Here is a 22,364-nt window from a genome sequence, read left to right as displayed (position 1 = left end):
GAGTGTAAAAGTAACTGTGCTGTTAGAAATTACAGGATGAGGATCAGAGACCCCAGAGTTCTCTTTGTTAATCACTCAAGGTGACTAACTTTCAATTACATTTAATACATAAATGTGCAAATATTTTGCTTCAGACTGAAAAAAACAATAAAATGTCAAGAGCAAACATCATCAGACATAATGAATACCAAACTTATCTGTAAACCAGTTTTTACAGTCAGCTTTATCTTGGTCTGACGTTGCGATAAGCGTTTTGAATGCTTTCATACATTTTTTTCTTTTCTTTTTTCTTTGCTTTTGTGCTCTTATTTATTTCTCAAAGCTTATTTCTAACACCTTGCAATATTTATCTTTCTATCTAAGTGAGAAAACAAACCCTGAAATGATTACAGGAAGAAAGGTAATCCCCTCTACGTCAAGTAGAGAATCCATCTGAGTCTTTCAAGATTAGTTTCTCTTTAGCCTGAACGCCAACACAAGTGCCTCTGCAAACAGACACAGTTGAGATGTGAGGCATTGTTTTCTAGGATCCTCTTTTAAAAGACAGATTACGAATACACTAAGTGGGCTGTTCTGATGAAGGTGCACCCACGGGACATCCCTGCACCACATTGAAACATATTAGAAGAGCTTTATGAAAAGCAGTGGAGGCTGTTATGGGGACATCCAGAGCTGGGTAGAGGGGTTCTTTTGCTGACTAAAAGGACTATTGTTTTTCCTCCTCCATATTCATATTTTTAGTGACATTCGCTTAGTTTGTTGGTAAATGAGAAATGTGACTTATTTAGCTCCTACAGGCAGAATTTCCCTATGTCAGTAGTAGTGGTGTGGTCACAAATTAAATTAGTGAGGCTGCAGAAAAAATCCAAGTCCTGGAAATGTCTGAAAAGGGGCAAAAAAAACTCCCGTGAACTGTAATTGTCTTACCTTGCAGAGCACTCTCAGTTATGAAAGTCAGACTGATGACTGAGCCAAGCTACCAGTTACTCAAAACACAGAGAGCTGTGAGACAAAAACAGTTGGACAAATGTCATTTTGTGGATATTTGCACCGTTATGCTCAACATCTGTTCTTGGATTTATAAACTACAAAATGTCTGGATGATGTAAGTAGCGCAAAGCCACCTGTCAGCGTTTGCTGATTCCTGTGTTTGGAAACTATAGAACTATTCATTCATTCATTCATTTTCCGAACCGCTTATTCCAATTCAGGGTTGCGGGGAAGCTGGAGCCTATCCCAGCTGGCTTTGGGCGACAGGCAGGGTACACCCTGGACAGCTCGCCAGTCCATCGCAGGGCCACACACAGAGACGAACAACCACTCACACTCACACTCACTCCTAGGGGAAATTTAGAGTGACCAATTAACCTATCATGCATGTATTTGGATGGTGGGAGGAAGCTGGAGTACCTGGAGAGAACCCACGCATACACGGGGAGAACATGCAAACTCCACACAGAAAGGCCACTGACCAAACCAGCCAAGGATTGAACCAGTGACCAGTGCTAACCACTGCGCCACCGTGCAGCCCACTATAGAACTAGTTCAATAAAATAATTCAGAAGCCGCAGTGAAGCATTGCACACAACAACAACGTGGTAATACATCTCTAAATATAAAATTTGAGCTGCACTTCCTATTTTATTTTTAAGGTACATTCTTTAAACTGTGTTTTATTTATGAACACAATTTTATTCTTAAAAAATAAATGCTTGACTTGCATATCTACATATCTTTAAAATGAAGGGAGATGTCTTCACAGCTGAAATAACCATGATATCACCCAGTTACATATCACATTTCACCGTGATGTTACTTTTTATTATGATGGCAAAAGTTTTATAAAGCAATCACATTATCACATCTTGCTTCATTTTATAAATATACTGTTTTAAACACAGCATGTCTCTTTGCAGTGTCTGTGTAAACAAATTGTTTAAATCACATACAGCTCCTGGCTGTCCATTTTTTACCATTGTATCACATTTCTCAGACTTCAGTTTGGAATGTTTCCATGATGGGCCTTTACCAAAAAGTCATTTACCATTATTCTAGCCCTGGAGGCTCACAGAGGTCCTAATTATTTGCTGCAGCAAACAAAGTCATACAACCATTTTGGCTGTGATGGAGGAGAGTTTGAAATTTTGCACAATAATCCTATTATCATGGTTCAGCGTTAGCTTCCAGTCAGTCAGTCAGTCAGTCAGTCAGTCAGGCAGCAGGATTGTGGGTTTCCCCCTCATTCCTCTTGGATTAGATCAAGTTCTTCTTATCATTAATTGGTTTTTACTGTTAAAATGCCTGTTTTTTGTTTGTCTTTTGTAAGCAGCACTGTATGTGTTCACCATTATAGTGACTATAGGTCTAATGTGAACAATTTTGTACAGTTTTCCAAATCTTCATCATAATCATCATCAATCATGCTTTTTACTTTTATTTTCTTTACCCTTGTGTAGGGAAAACTAATACATCAAATGAGCTTCCCATGGTATAAATAAATGAATAAATAGATAAATGAATAAAAAAAATGAATATATAAATAAAGCTTAAGCTAATGCAGGCATAAGGCTTCACTGAAGTCAAAGTCTGGCACATTGTTTTAACATGAGCTTTTCATCTGGGCTGAACTCTGCGTCAGTGAGAAAATCGTCTCTCTGGAAGTTTAAGTGTGTCAGATGATCCACAGTTTGGGATTTCCCCTCTTATCAGCCAGACAGGTCTGGTATTTCTCTTTAGGGCTTATGTTTGTTTGGGTTTGTGGGGAGCAGAAAGAGAAATGATGGAAGGCAAAAGAGGAAGAGAAACAAGGACAAAGATAAAGAAAGTATAACAACCTCATTTGTTTATATGTGATGTTTCCCTTTAATCACTTCATCCTGATCATTTCAGCAAGGACAATTATTTTAAAGCACAAAGACCTTTATGTCTCCTGGTAGTTTTGTTTTTACACAGTCTTGACTTTAAATAAGGAGCTAATAAAACCTTGTGGGGGGGTTTCAAATAGCCCACCCCCCACGCAGAAATGGACAGAGCACAAAGCGTCCCATTGACATGTATGAATGGGCTCGGGCTGCCTGGTCCTACAACAAGCTCTTCTTATTCTATAACATAGGGACTGGAGCTCAGACATAGTTGTTGTAGGAGGCTTTTCAGTATCTTGATTATGAGAAGAGAACAACGGCCTTAAGAGATTTCATGATGAAATGAAAAAAGGCCTTTCTTGTCGCTTAATGAAACAGTTAGCTGTAAAATGTGGGCAAACATTTATCCAAAAGAGACTGGGCCAAAAGTCTTACTAATTATGTAAGATACTTAATCTCATACAGATTAAACTAGATAGTTTTTAGTGCTATTACACTAAATGGTCCATATTGACTTTCTTGAAAACCAATGCATATAATATTCCCATATGGTCGGACCACATGATGATCATGTGGAGACTTTCTCACTGAGGAATCACAGGATTTTTTTTTCTACGGTTATGCTGAATTAAGCCTGCAGTGACTGACCTCAGAAAGAGAAGTATGATGAAACAACTTTAACGCAGGAGAAGTTATTGGAGTTGTCATAGCAGCCAGCTAAGTCAAGTCAAGGTCTAACTGCTATAGTCACATGTCAGCAGACTTATCTGTGACAACTGATGACACTCAGTCAGTTGATAAGGACTCTTTTAGAGTGTATAATATTCTAGATGTGCTTAGTTTTCTCCACTTTGATTCTTTTCAGAGGCTAAATTAAGGTTTCTGTTTTCAGATGATGAATGTGAAGGGAAACATGAACAAGTTTTTCTAGTGTTTCATACTACAGCCCGGTCTGTTTGCAGTGTTCATGTCAGACATATGATCAGTTGACCTGACTGGTGAATTTCAGTGATCAGATGAGCAAAGAAGCTGCTGATCTGTCCATCCTCAATGATCTCATTCAAAAAGAGTAGAGTTCTCAGCCCTATCATGTATTATCTGTATCACATGAGCTTTCTAAGCCACAGTGTGATGGGTTTACTCTGCTCCTTATAGTATAAACTTCCCTTTTACTGTATGAATGTGATGGTAAATCATGTGCTTATATGCAGTGTCATTCTGAGACGTTGCTAATACTCTTAATTCTTCTGAGTAATCCATTTGAAGAGCGTATACAGGTATAATCAATCACCAGTTTGCAGCTCATGCCCTGTGAAATCCCTTCAGAAAGCTTAATCCAGAGCCTCATTGCATCCTCTGCATTACTGTGTTCTGGCCATCTGTTTCACAGTGCTGTGCATTTCTGTCCAGTCAGCAAAGTCTCTTCCCACCAAAGACATTAGTGGATTAACAGTCTCTCACACAAGCTGTCCTACATAATTCAATGGTTTGGACAAACTGCTTCCAAAACGATGAAAAATATTGTCTTCATTTTAGCTGACAAAGAAAGATGAACTAGAGAACAAATTGTGACAGTGGTAAAATACTCCCCAGCCTCTTGAGTGGTTGCATCATGCTAAAATTGAGTTGGACTCAGTTTTTTCTTTGGTATTACCTCGTAAGGATTAAAGAGGATGCTGAAGATATTGCCAGGATTTTATGTTCAGCAGGTTCAGCTTCATGATGCAAGTCTTTATTTGCCCGCATCCCATATATGCTCTATAGGATTAAATGACTTGGGAGGCCAGAGTACACTGAGCTCTGTGACATGTTATTCTGTTGAAAGCAACCATTAGAAGATGGATACACTGTGGTCATGAGGGATGAACTTGCTCAGCAGTGATACTTAGGTAAATCACTGAGCTGTTTCAACAAGATACACCGAGAACTCACTGGATGTTCTCATTCGATTGGTCTCACTGAATAAGTACACTATTGGTGTTGGAAATGGCAAGCATGCAGAAGCCAGTAATGTTGATAAATCTGGAGTCTTGACAAACTTAAGCTTGCGAATAAAAAGTAAAAAGATTGTTAAAATTACCGAACAAACAAAAAAGACAGATTCGACAATTGTGTTCATGGAAGATATTTTCATATAAATCTGTCATGCAGTTTTACATCTTACATTTCAACTCTTAAGAGATGCAGCAGACTAGTATAAAAAAAAATTGTGATTGACAAAATTGGCTGGAAAGATACATATTTCTGTTCATTTATAAGCTATATAACTATACATATAGCAAAATATTACTCATTGTGAGCTCGTATCTTATAAGTAGTTTTTTTTTATTTATTTTACTTTACATGAGTGTGTCAGGGCTTATATGTAGTGTCAAGGAGACACCTGTTCAATACTAATATTGTAACAGTGGTTAACTGTCGCTGGCTGTCTTTGCTCTTCATAACTAATGGAAAAAATGACACTGTGGCATCAGATGTGTTTTTGTTTTCTTCTGTGTCACAAAGTTTGTTGTTGCGTGGGCACTGTATCGAGCTTCCTCTACACCTGACAAACAGGAAGGTGTGTGCTCTTTATTGTGTATGTGTGTATATGTCACAGGATGTAAATTACTCATAGCGAGGTTTCCATGAAGTACAACACAAGCATCGTAGACCCCCCGGACTTTTCAACTCTATAAATAGTTTCTATTTTTGCTCCAGCATGTACGAATAAGTTCATTGTTAAAATGTGTGTCTATGACAAGCATGTCTTACACAAACAAACGTAAACACACAATAACTAAGTGAAGGACAACCACAGTTTTGACTTGACTCTCTGCTCCAAACTCTGAAACAAACTGGATAGGTTGCTATTCTGTTCTTAACAAAAGAACTTCTGTCAGCTATCAATATATCTCAAAAGGATCAGGCTTAACTTGGTACCATCACACTGTTCAATTAAGAACACTTCACATACTGTGTGTCAAGTACATACAGTAAGGTGAGTCACTGTCCACAATGCCATGTTGCTGCCATGTTAGAACTACAGACAAACAAAGAGATTTGAAGACCTAGAAGTTCGGAGAATTCTGGAAGTGTCCTCTTAAGTACGGTGTGAAATGAAAAACCAAATTAGTTTTGCAAGACTGTAAAGATGAATTCCTTTTGGAGAAAAAAAACAAGACTCTCAAGTCACGAATATTTGAAGAGACAATGGCAGAGTTATTAGATGTGATAGGTTTAAAAAAACATTTTTTAAGATAATATGCCAGTGAGAAAAAACTGAAACAATTAAAAGCAAGTGTATTTTCATGAGATTCAAGTCATCGCCCAACACTTCACAAACTAAACATTTTTACATCAGACTTCATATCACAAAGTAACCTTAACCCTGCATATGTTTTTCAATGTGCAGGCTTCAGATTGTTAAAAACTGTGTTTAGTCAGTCTGCCATTTTTCTCTATTGATGTCCAAGTAGCTTTACAGCTGAAACCTGACCTGTAAATAAAAATAAATAAATAAATAATCTTGATGCACTTACATTTGAATAACAAAAACACAAAGAGTCAAATTAAACAGTCTATCTGCTTTACCTTGAGATATGAGGTCTGATAACAGTTACAGTTCCTACAGAGTTGTATGAAACCTGAAGATTAGGCTTTACTGTAAGAACTGGAATAATGGATGACTTTTCACAGCTGCGAATTTGCTTTCCTGAATGGTTTCCATGAGAGTTTGAATTGGCTCCACCGGTAAATGATCTTGTAGACTGAAATAGCAAGTAATAGATGTGAATAAACATGTTATAAATCCAGGGCCTTGTGTGTTTCTGCCAAGTATTTTTGAATGTACCTGTCTTTTTCCAAACAGTTCCCATGGATAACTTCTCCAGTACACGGTTTTCTGAAACAAACCATCTGGTGAGTCAAGTTACCTTACTGTGCTTGTAAGAAACATTAAATGGGGACAAGGGATTTATTAGAGTGTCTTTTGGTTTTGAAGAATGGAGTCCCAGACAATAACTATAACAATAAAAACAGATCTTAAATGGCAAAAGCAGAAGGAAACCAAGGAAACAGGTTGTGTTGACACCTGAGATTCCAATTATTTTTGTCTGAAAAGATAATGCTACCTAAGGGAAATATCAATGGTGTGGAGTTAAGGAGGTGGATGAGGAAATTATAAATATGAGAGATTTATCAGGGAAATGAATGTGTGAGTCTGAACAATGCATTAGGATGCACCAGGTCTGAACAAAAAGTCATGGGAAGGGAAAGACAAATGAGACTGATGAAAGTGACTCAGAATGGTGTTTTCCTGGGAGGAAGCGAGTGCTGGTTAAACCCATCCAGAGCAAAAAACCTGCATGCACACAGTCACACGGGCTTGGCTTGTGGCCTTGGCAGGAATTTAATAGGAAAGAGCATCACAATAACTTGCACACACATACACACATACACACGCAGAAGGGGGGATAGGAATAGAAAATGCTCTTGAGAAAACAGAAGTTACTAATTAGGTAAAATTGTCCCACCACAGTTAGATGTCTGGCTGGATTCTTCCCCTCTCTTTCTCCTTTAATCTGTCTCCAGATGTTTGACTTCCTACAGTTCTGACTTTGGTTTTCGTGCTGTTTCATGTTCTGTTGTCACAGCAGGAAATACTGTGGTTGGTCATTAGTGCGGATAAATAATGACCGCATTGAAAAGAACAAAGACCAAGGAAAAAACGGCAGTGGAAAAACAAGATCTAAAATGAAACATGAGAACAGAATGCATGTTTTCGAAATCTGGTATTTTTTAGAAAAGAAAATTCATAGGAAACTATAAGTATCTATCTATCTATCTATATATATATATATATATATATATATATATATATATATATATATATATATATATATATATATATATATATATATATATATATATATATATATATATATATATATATATATATATATATAAATCTATAGTAACTATAAGTAAAACCTTACAACAGGAAATCCATTTAGCATTGTAGGCGTATCTGATTCCATCATTTCGGATGATTGTATGATGAGAGAGTTGGCTGGTTCATACTTTAAATACAGTCTACATGAATTTATGTGGACAGTATTTAAAAGTACCACCTGCATCAGTGTTGCTGTAGAACAAGCACACACACCCTGCCATCCATGGCAATTGCTCTCTTAAAGCATTGGTCTTTCTTAAGCAATTGACCAACTGCAAAAATGAATACAACAAAGAGGCAGTCACTTCCAAAATCATCAGAACCCATTAAAACCATCAAAGGCTTAACTGCAACCTACAGTACCTAAAGAATTGCTGATATGTAGTATGTGTCCATATTCCAACAGGTAAAAGCTGTTTAATGTGATGTTAAAGGGGGATATCCTGAGCCACAGGATATCTTAGTATTCATTAGATGAGATGCAGGTCGTACATCCCTGAGAACATCACCAATCTATTTAAAAGCTGAAGCTATTTCAGAATCGATGACTAGCTTAAAATGTTTTGTATTCATGCAGAAAGGTCAAGCTTTCCAGCAGGATCAAACCCAGAACCATCTAGTTGTGAGGTGACTTTACAAAGGTATCTTTCTGTGACAGATGTCAAGTTCAACAGCACACATGCTGATAGAAATTGCATAAATATTTACCCGACATTGTGTGTGTGTCACAATTTATTGATGATTGTGTCATCTCAGTTCTGCCTAAAGCTCCAGAGTTACCCAATTCAATATTTGATGAACAAGGGTCAAATTATGATTCTCATACAACTCTCATATGGTCTAAACCTCAGCTATGTGCTTAAATTCAGATAAAACAAGCAAATTCCTTGTTGTGGAGACATCCATGGTTAATAGAAACAAGAGAAGTTAACTCCCCACACCCAGCTTTATGGTAGTGTAGCATGTCTGTAACTAGTCTGTCACTCACACAAAAGCACCATAAACTCTACCATCTGATTACAAGCTAGATTCAAACATCTTAAATAATTCTTATAAACAACTCAACAGCCAAGGATCCCAACCCAATTCACTGAAGCGTGCAGAGAACATTTCAGCCCACCACACAGGAGTGGACGGCATTCTCCTTTGTGAGTTTAATGGGAAACAGAAGGAGACTTGTAAAAGGAAACACACATTTCCTCTGAGACTGGTGTGTGACGTACATAAGTGTGTGTGATGGACTCATTGCTTTAATAAGCGGGAATGTGACATCAACAACTGGATCCAGCATGAGGGATAAACCACAGCAAACACAAACACTCGCACACATTACAACCAGAAAAAGATGTGGTCAGGGGTCAGTGAAACAGCAACAGAGGAAGGGAAGGGACTTCTCCAGCAGTACCACCCACTTTGCTTTATATTCCCATCTTTAGAGATTTTATGGATATGAGCAGTAATGTCAAAGGGAAACAAGCCGTCCTCATAGGGAACATAACCACCTCAGGTACTCTTAAACAAGTTTCACTCTCGACAAAAAAAAGTGCTAATGTGAGCATTGCAGATGCCAGACTTGACTACAATATATTGAAGCAAGTTTTTAAGGTAAATTTCTATGAAATGAAAAACAAAAGAAGCAGCCTTAACACACACACACACACACACACACACACACACACACACACACACACACACACACACACACACACACACATTAAAGGCAGAGGTGAAACTGATCACTGTAGATACTATAAAGGAGGAAACTGGGATGAATAGATAAAAGAAGTTAAAAACAGCTTTAATGTTGCCCAGATATACCCTGCTGGCAGTGTAATGAAAAAAAAAAAAAACATGTGAAAGAGGATCCCATCCATATCACATATTCCTGAGCGTTTCTTAAATGAGTTAAAGTAAGGAAAGCTAGCACAGCTGTTATTTTTGTGTCAGTTGACTGTAACATTTTTTTCATATTTTCCTACATACCCTGTTTTTTCTGTTAGGACCGGTCTGAGCTTTACAGGTGTATCCTTCCACAGGAAATTATATCAGTTTTTAGAGAGGGTTGGTAATCTCACTGAGAACATGACGTGGTTATGCATGACGTATTATAAGAACATTATCTTATAAATAGCTTGATGTTTCTGAAAGCACTATCTTTCAGGTAAACCTTAAAAAAGATCTTATACAATAATATTGTATCTGTCTCGGAAGCATAAAATTTCCAAATAATGATGGTGCTCATATCTACAAAAACCGTCATTTTTAAAAATGTTGCTTAAAAAGTGTGTTTGGTTTTTTTTTTTGTTGTTTTTTTTTTTTACAGATAATGAATTCAAACAAGTTTGTGACATCAGACTAAGTGGATGTCAGCAGTGTGTTTCAATGACAAAGCTGCAATCTTTTTACAACACACTGCAGAGTTTCCTCCACAATGACAAAGTGACCTTATTTAGATCTGCAGATTAGGGGAACTGTTCGTTTTAATTTAAACAGTAATAACAGATATGCTTTCAAACACTGTAAATCGCTGCAGTATGGATCATTTTTCAGCATTATGGTTTGAAGAAGGAAGAAGGAAAATGACTTTGCAAAAGGCTGAGAAAGGAGTCGCTGCTGAGAGATATTTGGCACAATGCCATTCAGGTACAACACAATAGACTGGTTTACTGTGAAGGAATAAGAAACTGCTGTGCAAACTGCTTACTGTTACTGTGTTTGCAGTTTCCTCTTATCAAGGACAAAGATTACACATTCCACTGAAAAATATCAGTTTTTTATCTTTATTCTTTGTCTTCAAATATTGTGGTTTAAGTGAGCACTATTCAAACATCCAGGTGATACATCATACATCATACTCTATGTTTGGTATTAATTAAATATCACATTTTGAAGAAGGATAAACTCCTTCATTTGCTCATACTTCACATTTTCACACAAATGCATGTTTTTGCCAGCAGTGTTGATTGTCATTGGGCTAAAAACCCATTCAGAGCTACCGGTATTGGATGCTGATTAGTCTGAGCTATGGCGTTACAACTATATGCAAATAGCTTGGTTTCTAGTGAGATGGATTATCTTGGAGTCGTGATTAATCATCATCGTCAGTACTGCTTAATTTAGGGTGGTGAGGAAGCTGGAGCCTAGCCCAACAATTAGCAGGTGAAATGCAGGGCACACACTGGACAGGTCACTAGTCCATTAGATGGCCAACGCAGAGAGACAAACAACCACTCACAATCATTCCTACGGAAATGTGACAAAATTTACCAAACATGCATGTATATGTATTGTGCATTCAAACATTGATGATGAAATACATGCTTGTTTTGTCAATGACAACTTTGTCAATATCTCAAATGATCTATCAGATAAAAAAAGCATCCTTTATGTAACCACGGAGGATATTTGTTGGTTGTTTTTGTCTAAATAAAAACCGGACTCGATTAGAACGCTATACCAACAATGCACTGCTCTCTTCCATTTATGATATGAGATGTCTCACAAACTTTTACAACATTGTGAGTCTGTTTTAAATGTCATCATCCAAAAAGTATTTAATCCTTATTTAGATATGGTGTCCCTCAGTCGGTACTGGAAGAAAGTTTAAACAGATAACACCATGTGCTCTTCTCTGCTTCTGTATCTCTTTTCTCTCCTTTTTAGATTAAACTAAATCTGGGTCATAAGTAGAAATTCAACTTTAGCCTCAATTAGCCTCCCAGCCTTAATTAGATGTGAGACGTTCAGTCTCTGATACGTTGAACAAATTACTTTAAATGCCTCGGCCCTCTTGACAGGTTTATCATACATTTATTTCACAAACACATTTGTCTGCAGTCTGAACTTCTCAATTTAGAAGAACTAAAAAGTTTTAAAATTAATTATATTTGTATTATTAAAATATTTGTATTATATTTGTATTTATTAAAATACAAGAAAAATAAAAAACCTCAGCTTTCATCAATGCAGCAAAGCTGTAAAGAGGAACTCAGACTACAGAAATAATTTAAATAATAGAGTTATTTTTGTATTCACATAAAGATGTTTTGGAGAACTTGAGTGTCAGCAATGTTCCCTGGGGAGAATGGTAAAACAGATTTTTCTGAAAAAGCTCCTCTATGTGGACAACAGCTGGTTGTTAGTCAAGCACCAGATCCAGACTCATCAAAATCCCTTCAAAACTGTCAAGATTACTCCAGTTTATGATAGTGGTCTCGGTTAGTTAGTTCCTGTAGTTTTGTAGGTCATGAAGGAAAAACCTGGCGTCTACAAACAAAAATCCAGCTATACTGCAGGGGTGTCACATTTAGTCTTCACACACAATATTAATTCTCCTTGAAAATATTTAGCTGCTACTTCAGTTTATGGTGAACCTTTTTATGAGTAATGTCACGCAATGTATGATTTGATCTGAGCTAAGAAAAAGTTATATAGCAGCTAAAGGTTATTTTTTTTTTCAAACTAAAAAAAAAAAAAAAAAAAAAAAAAAAAAGGTGCAATAGAAGACAGAGTATATTAATTTTCAATAAACTTTATTTTTATCTCCCCCCAAAACAACTTACAAAAAAAGGTGATTGGAATTTAACTTTTCCGTGTCAAGACTGCAACATTTACACAATAAATAAAAAAAAAAACAAAAAAAAAAAACATGTATAAATAAAAAAATAAATAGACAGGACATTATGTGCCAAAAAATACAGACTCTTCTATATTGGCAGATGGCTTTCACAATGTTGGATTTTTTGGGGGAACACATGTTAATACTTGCATTCCAGGTCACAGTTTTTATGGATAACACTCTGGATCAAGAAAGCAATGTAAACCAATAAAGGATTACAGTACAGTACAACAGAGTACAATGTTTTCTTTTTTCCATAGTAGATATTATTGGGATATATACTTATGTTAACAGTTGTTCTAAAAGCTTATACCAGGTAGTGAGCGTGTAGTGCTTTTGGATTTACTTTTAAACTTGGCTCAAAGTAAAAAAGTAGATCCTACTTGTAAAAATCCATCTCTGTTCTTGTTTGTAGCCAGCCTGACATTCAAAGGTTATTGCACTATACAAACATCTCTCAGAAAGGCACTTTATCCTCCCTCCCCACCCTTAATTCCCAACCAACAGCTGTTCGCCAGCACGTGTGTTGTGCACACACACACATTCACCAACTGCAAGTGAATTTAAAACTGAATCATTTTAAAAACCAAACATTTTGGTATAAAGTTAAAAATGATAAAATATAGCAAGTGATGATTTTAAAAAAAAAAAAAAAAAAAAAAGAAAAAAAAGTGCAAAGCTGTGTTGCTCCCGTAGTCCCTGCAGCATGCCGTGTACCTCATTAGTGACATGATTATTCAATAAACAAAAATAAAATAAAATAAGTGAAGCTGGAGCAGAAGAAATGACTCAAAACATTTAGATTGCCATCATGAAATAAGGCTGGAAATGTTATTTGTGCGTGTGAGGTAAAGATCTAGGGTGGTCCTATGGCTGGCTCATTTTTAAAAAGAGGAAAGGAGAAAAAAAACCAAAAACAAAGTGAGTACCATGGTCCAAAGAGGCTAGAAACTGAGGGTAGGAGGGTCTCTCTCCAGTCAAACCGTTCTTCCCACAGCATCTCTGCTGAAAGATCACAGATGCTGTCAATGGCGGAAGGACCTTGCGTCTAAAATACTTCTGGATAAGCGAGCCTAACTGCATTTCAGCCACAAGATCATCCCTGCTCTGTTGCATGCCATCTGGACAGTTTTAGTGTTTTGACACCTTTGAAAACCGTGCCTGCATTGTTGGCTATGGATGGGGCTGAACACTGAAAGCTTGGTGGCATTCAAAGCCCCCTCCCCTCAAGAAGCAGTGCTTTAAGGTGGACGAGGGAATGTAACTGGGTGTTCATGTAGGCATCTGCCTGTGAGGATTCCATCATTTCAGGCAAGGTGTTAATCTCTTCTTTTAAAAAAAAAAAGAAAGTATCAATATCTTTCACATGGAAACCTCTGAGGCACAAGCTAGGCAGGCAAGAACCCTTGAGGCAGAGGCTGCTTTGGACAACGTCCTGACTATTTGAAGTTCAACAAGGTCAGTCAACCTGATAATCTAGGCACCAGTCCAGATGAGAATACCACTCAGAGGAGCCAAGCAGCCTTTCATCCAGCCTTGAGAAAAACCAACCAGTCAGGCTGACTGAGAAAAAGGTGTTAACTGGTTAGGTTGCCTCTAAGCCATCTGCCGCTCAGGTAGCCTGGGAGGCACTGAGATATGCCCTCAGGCAGTGTGGTGTTGGAGCAGCTGGACCACATATCTGAGTCGGTGACGTAGCTCAGAGGTGCAGCCCATTTCATTCAGCATGCTGAGGAGGTATGTGTACGAGATGCGTTCCCGGCTGATGTAGGTAAGCAGGTAGGAGTCATCGGATGACTTGCACAGGATGATCTTCGTGTGGTCTGTGTAGAAGTTAACCTAGAGGACATCAAAATCAGAAGCAATGTGAGAAAGAGCGCCACACAACACAGCACTGGGCAAACAAAACGAAACATGACGCGTTTGTTTAATAAACGTATGATTAGCACAACTAAAGTTTGATTGAACCTGTAGAGTGCCGTTGTTGAAGAGCATGACAAGTGCGTGGTCAGTCTTCACCCACTGGAGGAGCAGAGGAGGAGGACCAGAAGGCTGCTCCTCACATTGCAGATCTCCACCCTAAGGACAGCAGAAATGTTGATCAAGTTTAATGACCAGGATAATCTCTCATACATATTAATACATGGCTAACGCACAAAATTCATTTAAAGAATTAAAAACTTTCCCACACACCTCCATGAGGTTCTGCTCCATGTAATTCGCCATGAGTTCAACAATTTGTTTCTGACTGCGAAGCTGCTCAGGTAGCGAGTTGGTTGGAAAAGTAAAGTGTTTGTTGTTGGTCAAGCAGTAGTGAACTGTCCTGTTTATAAAGAGAAAAAAAAAAACAACATTAAAAAAAACTTGTCGGCAAAAAGTTAAACTTTACTTAAAACAAACTATTATACAAGCTGAGCTCTGCTCATTATGAACCTAAGCACAAAGCAAGCGCTTAAGCCACCTTAAAAACAATTCCTCAGGTTCTTACTTGCGCTGGTCACAAAGACTGAGATGCGTTCCCTCGTTGAAGAGCACACCTATGCTTTGGTTTGAGAGCTGGTAGCCAAACCCGTATTTGTTTGAGTAGTCAACCCATTTCGTGACCCACAGGAAGGACTGAGGCCTGGACAAGCAGGGTGGGTTTCTAGTGGCTAAACAGGGAGAAAACAACATGTGAGCTGCACATGCTTAAATGGGATTACTGCAACATGATTCAGCAGAAATTATTTGTAACAAAATGATCCCCACAAATGTGCCCACGTACATAAATTCTTCTACTTCAAACAAGCTGATTGTTTATGCTAAAAGAAAAAAAAAAAAAAAAAAGAAAGAAAAGAAAAAAGCAGCATGTTGTTGCTCTACACTTAACACAAATGACTAGGCTATACTGAAAAAGAGAGTGGGAAAAAAAAAAAAAAGAACATTTGTATTCCTAAATGAAATCTACGTTGTTAAAAATCCCCCTGATCTTCTTGCCAAATGAACTCCAGTCTTACCTGCAGGCATGGTGGCCAGGCAGTTGTTGAGAACTTTCATGGCTCCTTCGGTGACAGTTGTAGGAGTCAACACATCCTCACAGGCTGGAGGGGGGAAAAAAAAAATCTGATAAGAAAACCAGAACACACACACACACACACACACACACACACACACAAACAAGCTTGTTTGCAAGAGGAAGTGAAACCTACGTTCAGTGCTGCTGGCCATGGTGCCCTTGAAAGAACGAGATATTGACTTCCTGGATTCCTCCTCAGCTGGAGTCTGTTCCAGAGGCACAGAGCTGACTGGCTGACCAGTGGGAGAGGCCACCTGACAAGCAACACAAGAGACACTTAAAACACTAAACTCTCAAGAAAAAAAAAAAAAAAAAAAAAAAAAATCACCAAGAGACAGCAGAAGTATTGAAATAAAAACAAACAAGCTTATGAATAGTAACCAGAGTTAATTAAGGAATTCCTTGAAGCAGAATGTAAATGAGGTGTAATAATCTTAGCAGAAGTTTGGGTTCCTGTAAAGTCTGCCATATTTTCCAACCAGTCGTGCTTCATATTGGTTTGAGTCATTGTCATTTTCTGCATCTTGCTGCTAAAGAGGTGAAACTACTTTCACAAGTAGTAGTGTTTACTTGTGTGTGCTTTGCAAGCAAGCTGCAAACTGATCTTCAGATTTGAATGTCAGGTTGTCACAAAGCCGTTCAAAATGGGAGCTTTCTGTTTATTAAGAAGCTATTTTTATTCAAGCACTTGAAAAAGCAAACAAAAAAGGGGCAATTTCATCACTTGTTTTAGAAGTCAGGAACACAGAAATATAGTAAATATAATCATGCACTCGTTGACCACACCAGACTTTTTCAGAAAACGGTTTTAACATTTATAAAATAAATAAATGAAACGAAAACAGTCTAAAGAGCAAACAATGTGGCTCCTATCCGGCTCTAAAAATAGAAATTAGACCAGCCTGATTAGGGATAGGCTGACTGCTGCATCCTGCTGTTGTGGCATTAAACTCTATTGCTGTGGATCACAGCCTTTTGCAATAAAGTATATGATGTTTACAAAACCAAAACTTTCAACTGTATTAAAGAGAAACATTAAATCCTCCAAACAATTCAACAGCTTCCTCCAATTAAAGTTACAATCCACTATCCAAATAATAGAGTTGTGCTATATTTGGATAGCCTGACTTTTCAAAGCTGCTGTTTGGATTCTTGAGTGGTGAAAGAAAAAAAGATCTTCAGCGTTCCCTCATAATTAAAGACTTCCTTTCTTTCCCCTTATTTCTACTGGAGTGCCATCACTATTTTGGTTTTATGACTGAAGTCAAGTTGCTGAGATGCAAGGCGGAGCTGACGTTAGACACCCCAAACAAACCAGTACCCCCCCCCCCCCCCCCCCCCCCCCCCCCCCCCCCCCCCCCCCCCCCCCACACACACACACACACACACACACACACACTTCTTTCAAGTAAAGTAGGTTCACATTTTTGGGCAAGATTAGAAAAACCACATAAAACATAAAATGATTTTTAAAAAAATGATAAAAAAAAAAAAAAAAAAAATTACCTCATTAGTTCCCACAGTTTTGTAGCTGATCTGCCGACTGATGGAACATTTGACAATGCCCGACACCAGCTTGGAAATGTCCTTGTCATCTTTTTCCTCACATGGAATCTTCTCTACTACAAAGATAATAAGACTTATTGGGACTGGTCGTTAAGCTGAAAACTATCCAGTAGTTTTGTTGGGTTAGGACATTTTTTTTTTTTTTTTTTTTTTTTTAAAGTTGCTGTTGCTGCTTACCTTTGGCTTTTTTCTTGCCAAAGAAGCTCTTTGCCATTTTAGTGAAGAACTTCTTGGCAGGACTTGGAGGGTGGAGCTCTGGCACCATCACACAGCTACTGGGGGGAAGTTTGTCAGGAGTGAAGCCCTGAAAAATAGAACAAAATGGAGACAAAGAGTTAAGAAAACTCTAGAGACCTCTTTAAAAACAACTAAAAAAAAAACATGTAATTCTCAAATAATTACAAATGTCACCAAAGAAAGGAAGTTTAAACTCCTAATGTCAATCTATATTGCTCACAAAAACGCTAAACAGAAGCATCAACATACTTTGGTGAAGAATTCATGGTTGAGGATTTGTTCCAAGGTGAGTCTGTCACTGGGATTCTTTTGTAAGATGCCTGAGATGAGTTTCTGTGCAGCAGGGGAGAGAGTTGAGGGCAGGTTGTACTGAACTTCCTTTATACACTTGTACGTCTCCTTTAGGTCATGAGTCTCAAAAGGGGGGTTGCCGCACATCAGAGTGTACCTATGAAAAAGAAACCAAGGCAACCATTGATGAGCTCTTTAGCCAAAACTGATTATCTTGATTTAAAATAAAAGATTATCTCTACTGGCTGTGATAAAAAAAAAAAAAAAGAAAAGCCACATTTAGAGGAAAAAAAAAACAAAACAAAACAAAACACACGCACACAAAGAAACACATACACCTAAAACAACAAGTACTTACATGACACATCCGAGGGACCAGACGTCAGACTCCGTACCATGGCCTTGTCTGTTAAGCACCTCTGGGGCCAAGTAGTTAGGAGTACCACAAATTGTTCTGAGAAAGAGAGCGAGAGAAGGGAAAAAAGTACAAGGTTTAATACTTCAAAGGATTTAAAACGGTTTCCATTTTGCAACAGGCATGTACAAGTGGTTGAAACTTTTTTTTTTCTCCTCTGCTAGTCATTCTTCTGGTATTCCACAGGAAGATGTCAATAAAAGGTATTGAAACCCAGCTCTAAGCATTACAGTCAACTGCCACTTAGAAACCAGTTGAGTTAGTTGCCTACTAGAGGTTGCTGTGGGAGGAAGAATGTGCTTAGTAACTGATGTAATGGTTTCAGATGAAAGTGGCTTTGTGCAAAAAGAAAAAAGATGGTGGAAAATAATTCCCTTACTCTAGCTGTTACCACATCCAGGGTAAAGAGACATTTTTAGAGTAATATTTACTTTTTCCTTTGTTCCACTGTCTCCAGCTTGGCAGCAAGGCCAAAGTCTCCCAACCGCAGTTCCATGTTCTCGTTGACAAAAAAGTTGCCTGAAAGACAAGAATGCATTTGTTGTGTTCCGTCAGCATTCCACAGATAACGGCGAGTCACAGAAAGTCACAGTAAATAAATTCCTGAAAGGTTTGTGGTGCCTTTGTGGCCTACATCATCTCATACCTAGTTTGAGATCTCGGTGCAGGATCCCCCTGCTGTGGAGATACTTGAGGCCCGATATGATCTGTCTGAGGTAATATCGCACCTCTGGCTCTGTCAGCGTGTGTCTCGCCTTCCAAATGTGCGCCAAAGACTGCAAAGACAAGAGCTATGAGTGTACTGTCAACCCTGCATCTGTCACTGTCACTAGCACTGTAAAGCACTGCTGCGCGCACACACACATTGTGAGTGTGTGATACAAATCACTGGGTCTGGTATCAGAAGAAAATTTCCATATAATATCAGTGCAGCTTAGGAAAAAAAAACCAAACAAATTTGCTGTAGCCTATAAAGATTCAAAGCAGCAGTAACAGGATAAAAAATAAAATAAAAAATAAAAACAGAATGAACAGCGCCGCTGTGCTGCACAGACTGTTCAAGAGATTTCTGAAGTCTCACCTTCCGACTGCAGAGCTCAAGGAATATGTAGATGTTTTCTTGGTCTTCAAAATAATGTGAAAATTTCACCACATGCTTGTGTGAGAGGGTTCTGTGCAGCTCGATCTCATTCGTGATCTGCCAACATTTTACAAACTAATCAGTGCAAATGCATATTTCAGTAGAAACATTGATCATTTTCCCCCCCTTCTTCCTCCTTCAACAAGAAACCAGAATGGTGGTTGCTGAATACCTTGTCCCTCTGGTGTGGTTTGGCCACCCTGCTCTGTGGAATCACCTTTACAGCATACATTTTGTTGTTGGACAAGTCTGTCATCTCATAGCATCGAGCAAAACCACCCTAAAAGGAAAAGGAAATAAAATAATGAGTTTAAAATGCAGCAGGTGAAAAACCTGCAGTGGGCAGGAATGAGCCGTCTCAACAACATGGCTTTCACTTGGGGGGTGGGGGGGTCAACAGCTTGGAGAGGGGCAATAAAAAGAATTCAGTATGTGTAATACAGCTGGGATGGATTGCATTAGAAAAACGCTCTAAAAATGATTCATTTCATGATGCATCTTATCACAACCAAGACAAACGACATCTTTGTCGTCTCATACTGCGACGTGCTACGAAATCCACCCGAAAGTGTATCAGCTGTTTTATGTGCCATTTTTGTTGATGCAAAGCAGTGTCCACACGCTCAGGGACGTGAAGGAAAAGAAATCAGACCGCTGCTGCATTCATGAACCGTGAAAATGACGGAGAGGCTTCCAGCTCTGCGGCAGGCAGCAGAGTGGGGGGTGGGGGGGTTTATCTGGCTGACAGCCCGATGCAGCGTATCGATGACGAGCAACATGTTGATACAGTCGTTTCCATTCATACAGAGTCTACAGAGGTGAAATCATTCCAGTGTGTCACAGGAATCCACGCAGATATGGAAGGGCTGAGTGATGCTAGAAGAAGCCATTAAAACGCACGAGGCTTTGGGTAAGAGTCACTGTTGGGATTTTTTTTATGAGGTGTTGCCAGCCAGGCGTGTGCATACAGGAGCTTGGCACACCTTGCGCCTTATTCATTCAGCAATGTCGTGCACAACAGGAGGGTGGAAGGCTTTAGAAGGGGATGGCGGCTGATTTACCACTAGGTAATTCTCGCCATCATCAACACACCTGGAAAATGGCTCATGCTTACTTATAAAGCGGCCAACGTTTGGCGTTTTATCCTCAAATCCAACAAACCGCCTAATTAATTCAGATTCTAGATCCGTCTGACGCCTCAGACTGAGCTGGTGAAGGAGGGGGTGAACGCACATGGGGGAAATTAATATTTCATTTTCCTACCTTTCCCAAGAGCTTCCCTTTACTGTAGGATCTTCCCGTCTTGGAGTCGGTTACCACCTGAGCCAGCTCTGATTTGGTTTGGTCGGCTTTATTCCTGCCATTTCTCACAGAGCCACAAGACTGTTGGGGTCCACGCTCCGAAACAGACTTCAATAAATCCGCATTCATGTTGTGGCACGAAATACGCTGCGGAGCCTTCAAACAGGCGGTATCCATTAAACAGCGGTAACAAACGGGGGGACAAAAAGATATCGCCTTGTTTTCACGTCCGTTTTGCTTAATAAGGCTCAGTAAAAAGGCTGCTGTCCGACGAACTGTACCGCTCCTCTGCCTGTCTCCATCTGGCGTGTCTGAGCGCAGGTCTGGCCGGATATAAGCACAGGAGCGACGTCATGGAGGCGGGGGCGCAGGGAAGTGGCGCACTGCGAGAGAAAGTCCACATGATTTGCTTAGGCAGGATCTCAATCAAAAATGGATCCGAGAAAAGTATGAATGAAACGACAGATTTAAAAAAAAACAAACAAAAAAAAAAAAAACCCCAAAACAATAGCTGCACATTACGTTGGCGTGGCTCTTACAGGAATATCGGTGATGCTTTAAAGAGGATTTCCATTCTCTCTCAGACCGAAAGTTTACTAAATGAAGCAGAGGGAACTCCGGATCTTCCAGTTCATTTTATATTAAATGTTAACTTAATCTTTAACCATCATTTCACCACCATTAAACATCCCGGAAAATATGCAGAAAAAGAACAACGGCTTCTGTAAACAGGCCATCTTTGTTGAACTGGAGCAGGAATCTCTGAGGTAACATGTCAGAGCTGCAACTTCACAAAGAACAACAACAAAGATAGACATGTTCCACAGATCATAACACATGTCACTCAGTCTTTATTTTTCCTGTGTATTTTGCCCTCTCACAACAGTTCCTAGCGCAGATGCTGCCACCTGGTGGATGAAATACGTATATCCCATATTTAACTGCAGTTTTATTTAATAAAATAAACAATTAAAGGCTGTTGTTTTTTTTTTAGATATACACACACACACGAACACAATATATATGTATAATATTATATTATATTACTATATGTACAGTACCAGCCAAAAGTTTGGACACACCTCACTTAGTGGTTTTTCTTTTTTCTTTTTCTTAATTGCAGAGTACAACTAAATACATCCACACTATGAAGGAACACATGTGGAATTATGTAGTAAACAAAACAGTGGTATATAAACCAGAATATGATTTATTTTTAGATTCTTCAAAGTAACCACCTTTTGCTTTGGTGACAGCTTGGCACACTCATGACATTTTCTCAATCAATTTCATAATTTCATCAACCTCAACAAGCAAGTAAATACCTTTCAGGACCCATTACAGTTTGCATATCGCAATGGACTTGGGGTTGTAGATGCCATCATATACCTGCTCCAGAGAGCACACTCTCATCTGGACCACTCAGGCAGCACTCTGAGGGTCATGTTCTTTGATGTCTCAAGTGCTTTTAATACCATTCAGCCTGATTTGTTATGTGAGAAGCTCCTTAAATTCCAGGTGAATACCTCCACAACCACCTGGATCTATGACTACCTCACAAACAGACCACAATTTGTGAGACTGAAAGATTGTGTGTCTGAGATGGAGGTCAGCAGCCTTGGTGCACCACAAGGAACTGTACTCTCACCATTCCTCTTCACTCTGTACACTTCAGACTTCCAGTACAACTCTGAGTCCTGTCATCTTGCCGAAATACTGTGAGGACTCTGCAGTTGTGGGGTGTATCATGGATGGACAAGAAGCAGAGTACAGAGAACTGGTCAGTCAGTTTGTTAAATGGTGCAGTGACAATCATCTCTTATTAAATACCAGCAAAAAAAAAAGAGATAATTGTTGACTTCAGGAGGAAGAAGAATAAACAAAGCACTGTTTCCATCCTGGGAGAGGAGGTGGAGATGGTGGAGGAATACAAGTATCTTGTAGT

General features: G+C 38.8%; 1 protein-coding gene across 1 annotated transcript; it reads right to left on the bottom strand.

Moving 5' to 3' along the window:
- Nucleotides 1–14,056: 14,056 nt before the first annotated feature.
- plk3 (polo-like kinase 3) lies at nucleotides 14,057–20,596 on the bottom strand (the record flags this gene model as incomplete). Its single annotated transcript, XM_079243803.1, has 15 exons — nucleotides 14,057–14,251; nucleotides 14,381–14,491; nucleotides 14,606–14,735; nucleotides 14,901–15,063; nucleotides 15,409–15,492; nucleotides 15,601–15,721; nucleotides 16,974–17,089; nucleotides 17,211–17,337; nucleotides 17,520–17,718; nucleotides 17,920–18,015; nucleotides 18,408–18,495; nucleotides 18,623–18,752; nucleotides 19,058–19,174; nucleotides 19,290–19,397; nucleotides 20,381–20,596. 15 exons carry the CDS (start codon nucleotides 20,594–20,596, stop codon nucleotides 14,057–14,059), a joined length of 2,001 nt encoding a protein of 666 aa, XP_079099929.1.
- Nucleotides 20,597–22,364: the final 1,768 nt, after the last annotated feature.

This window comes from Telmatherina bonti (assembly GCF_933228915.1).
Source record: "Telmatherina bonti genome assembly, chromosome: 7".
NCBI classification, from domain to species: Eukaryota; Metazoa; Chordata; class Actinopteri; order Atheriniformes; family Telmatherinidae; genus Telmatherina; species Telmatherina bonti.
Note: the sequence above shows the minus strand (reverse complement) of the source record. Positions and strands in the feature narration are given on the sequence as shown.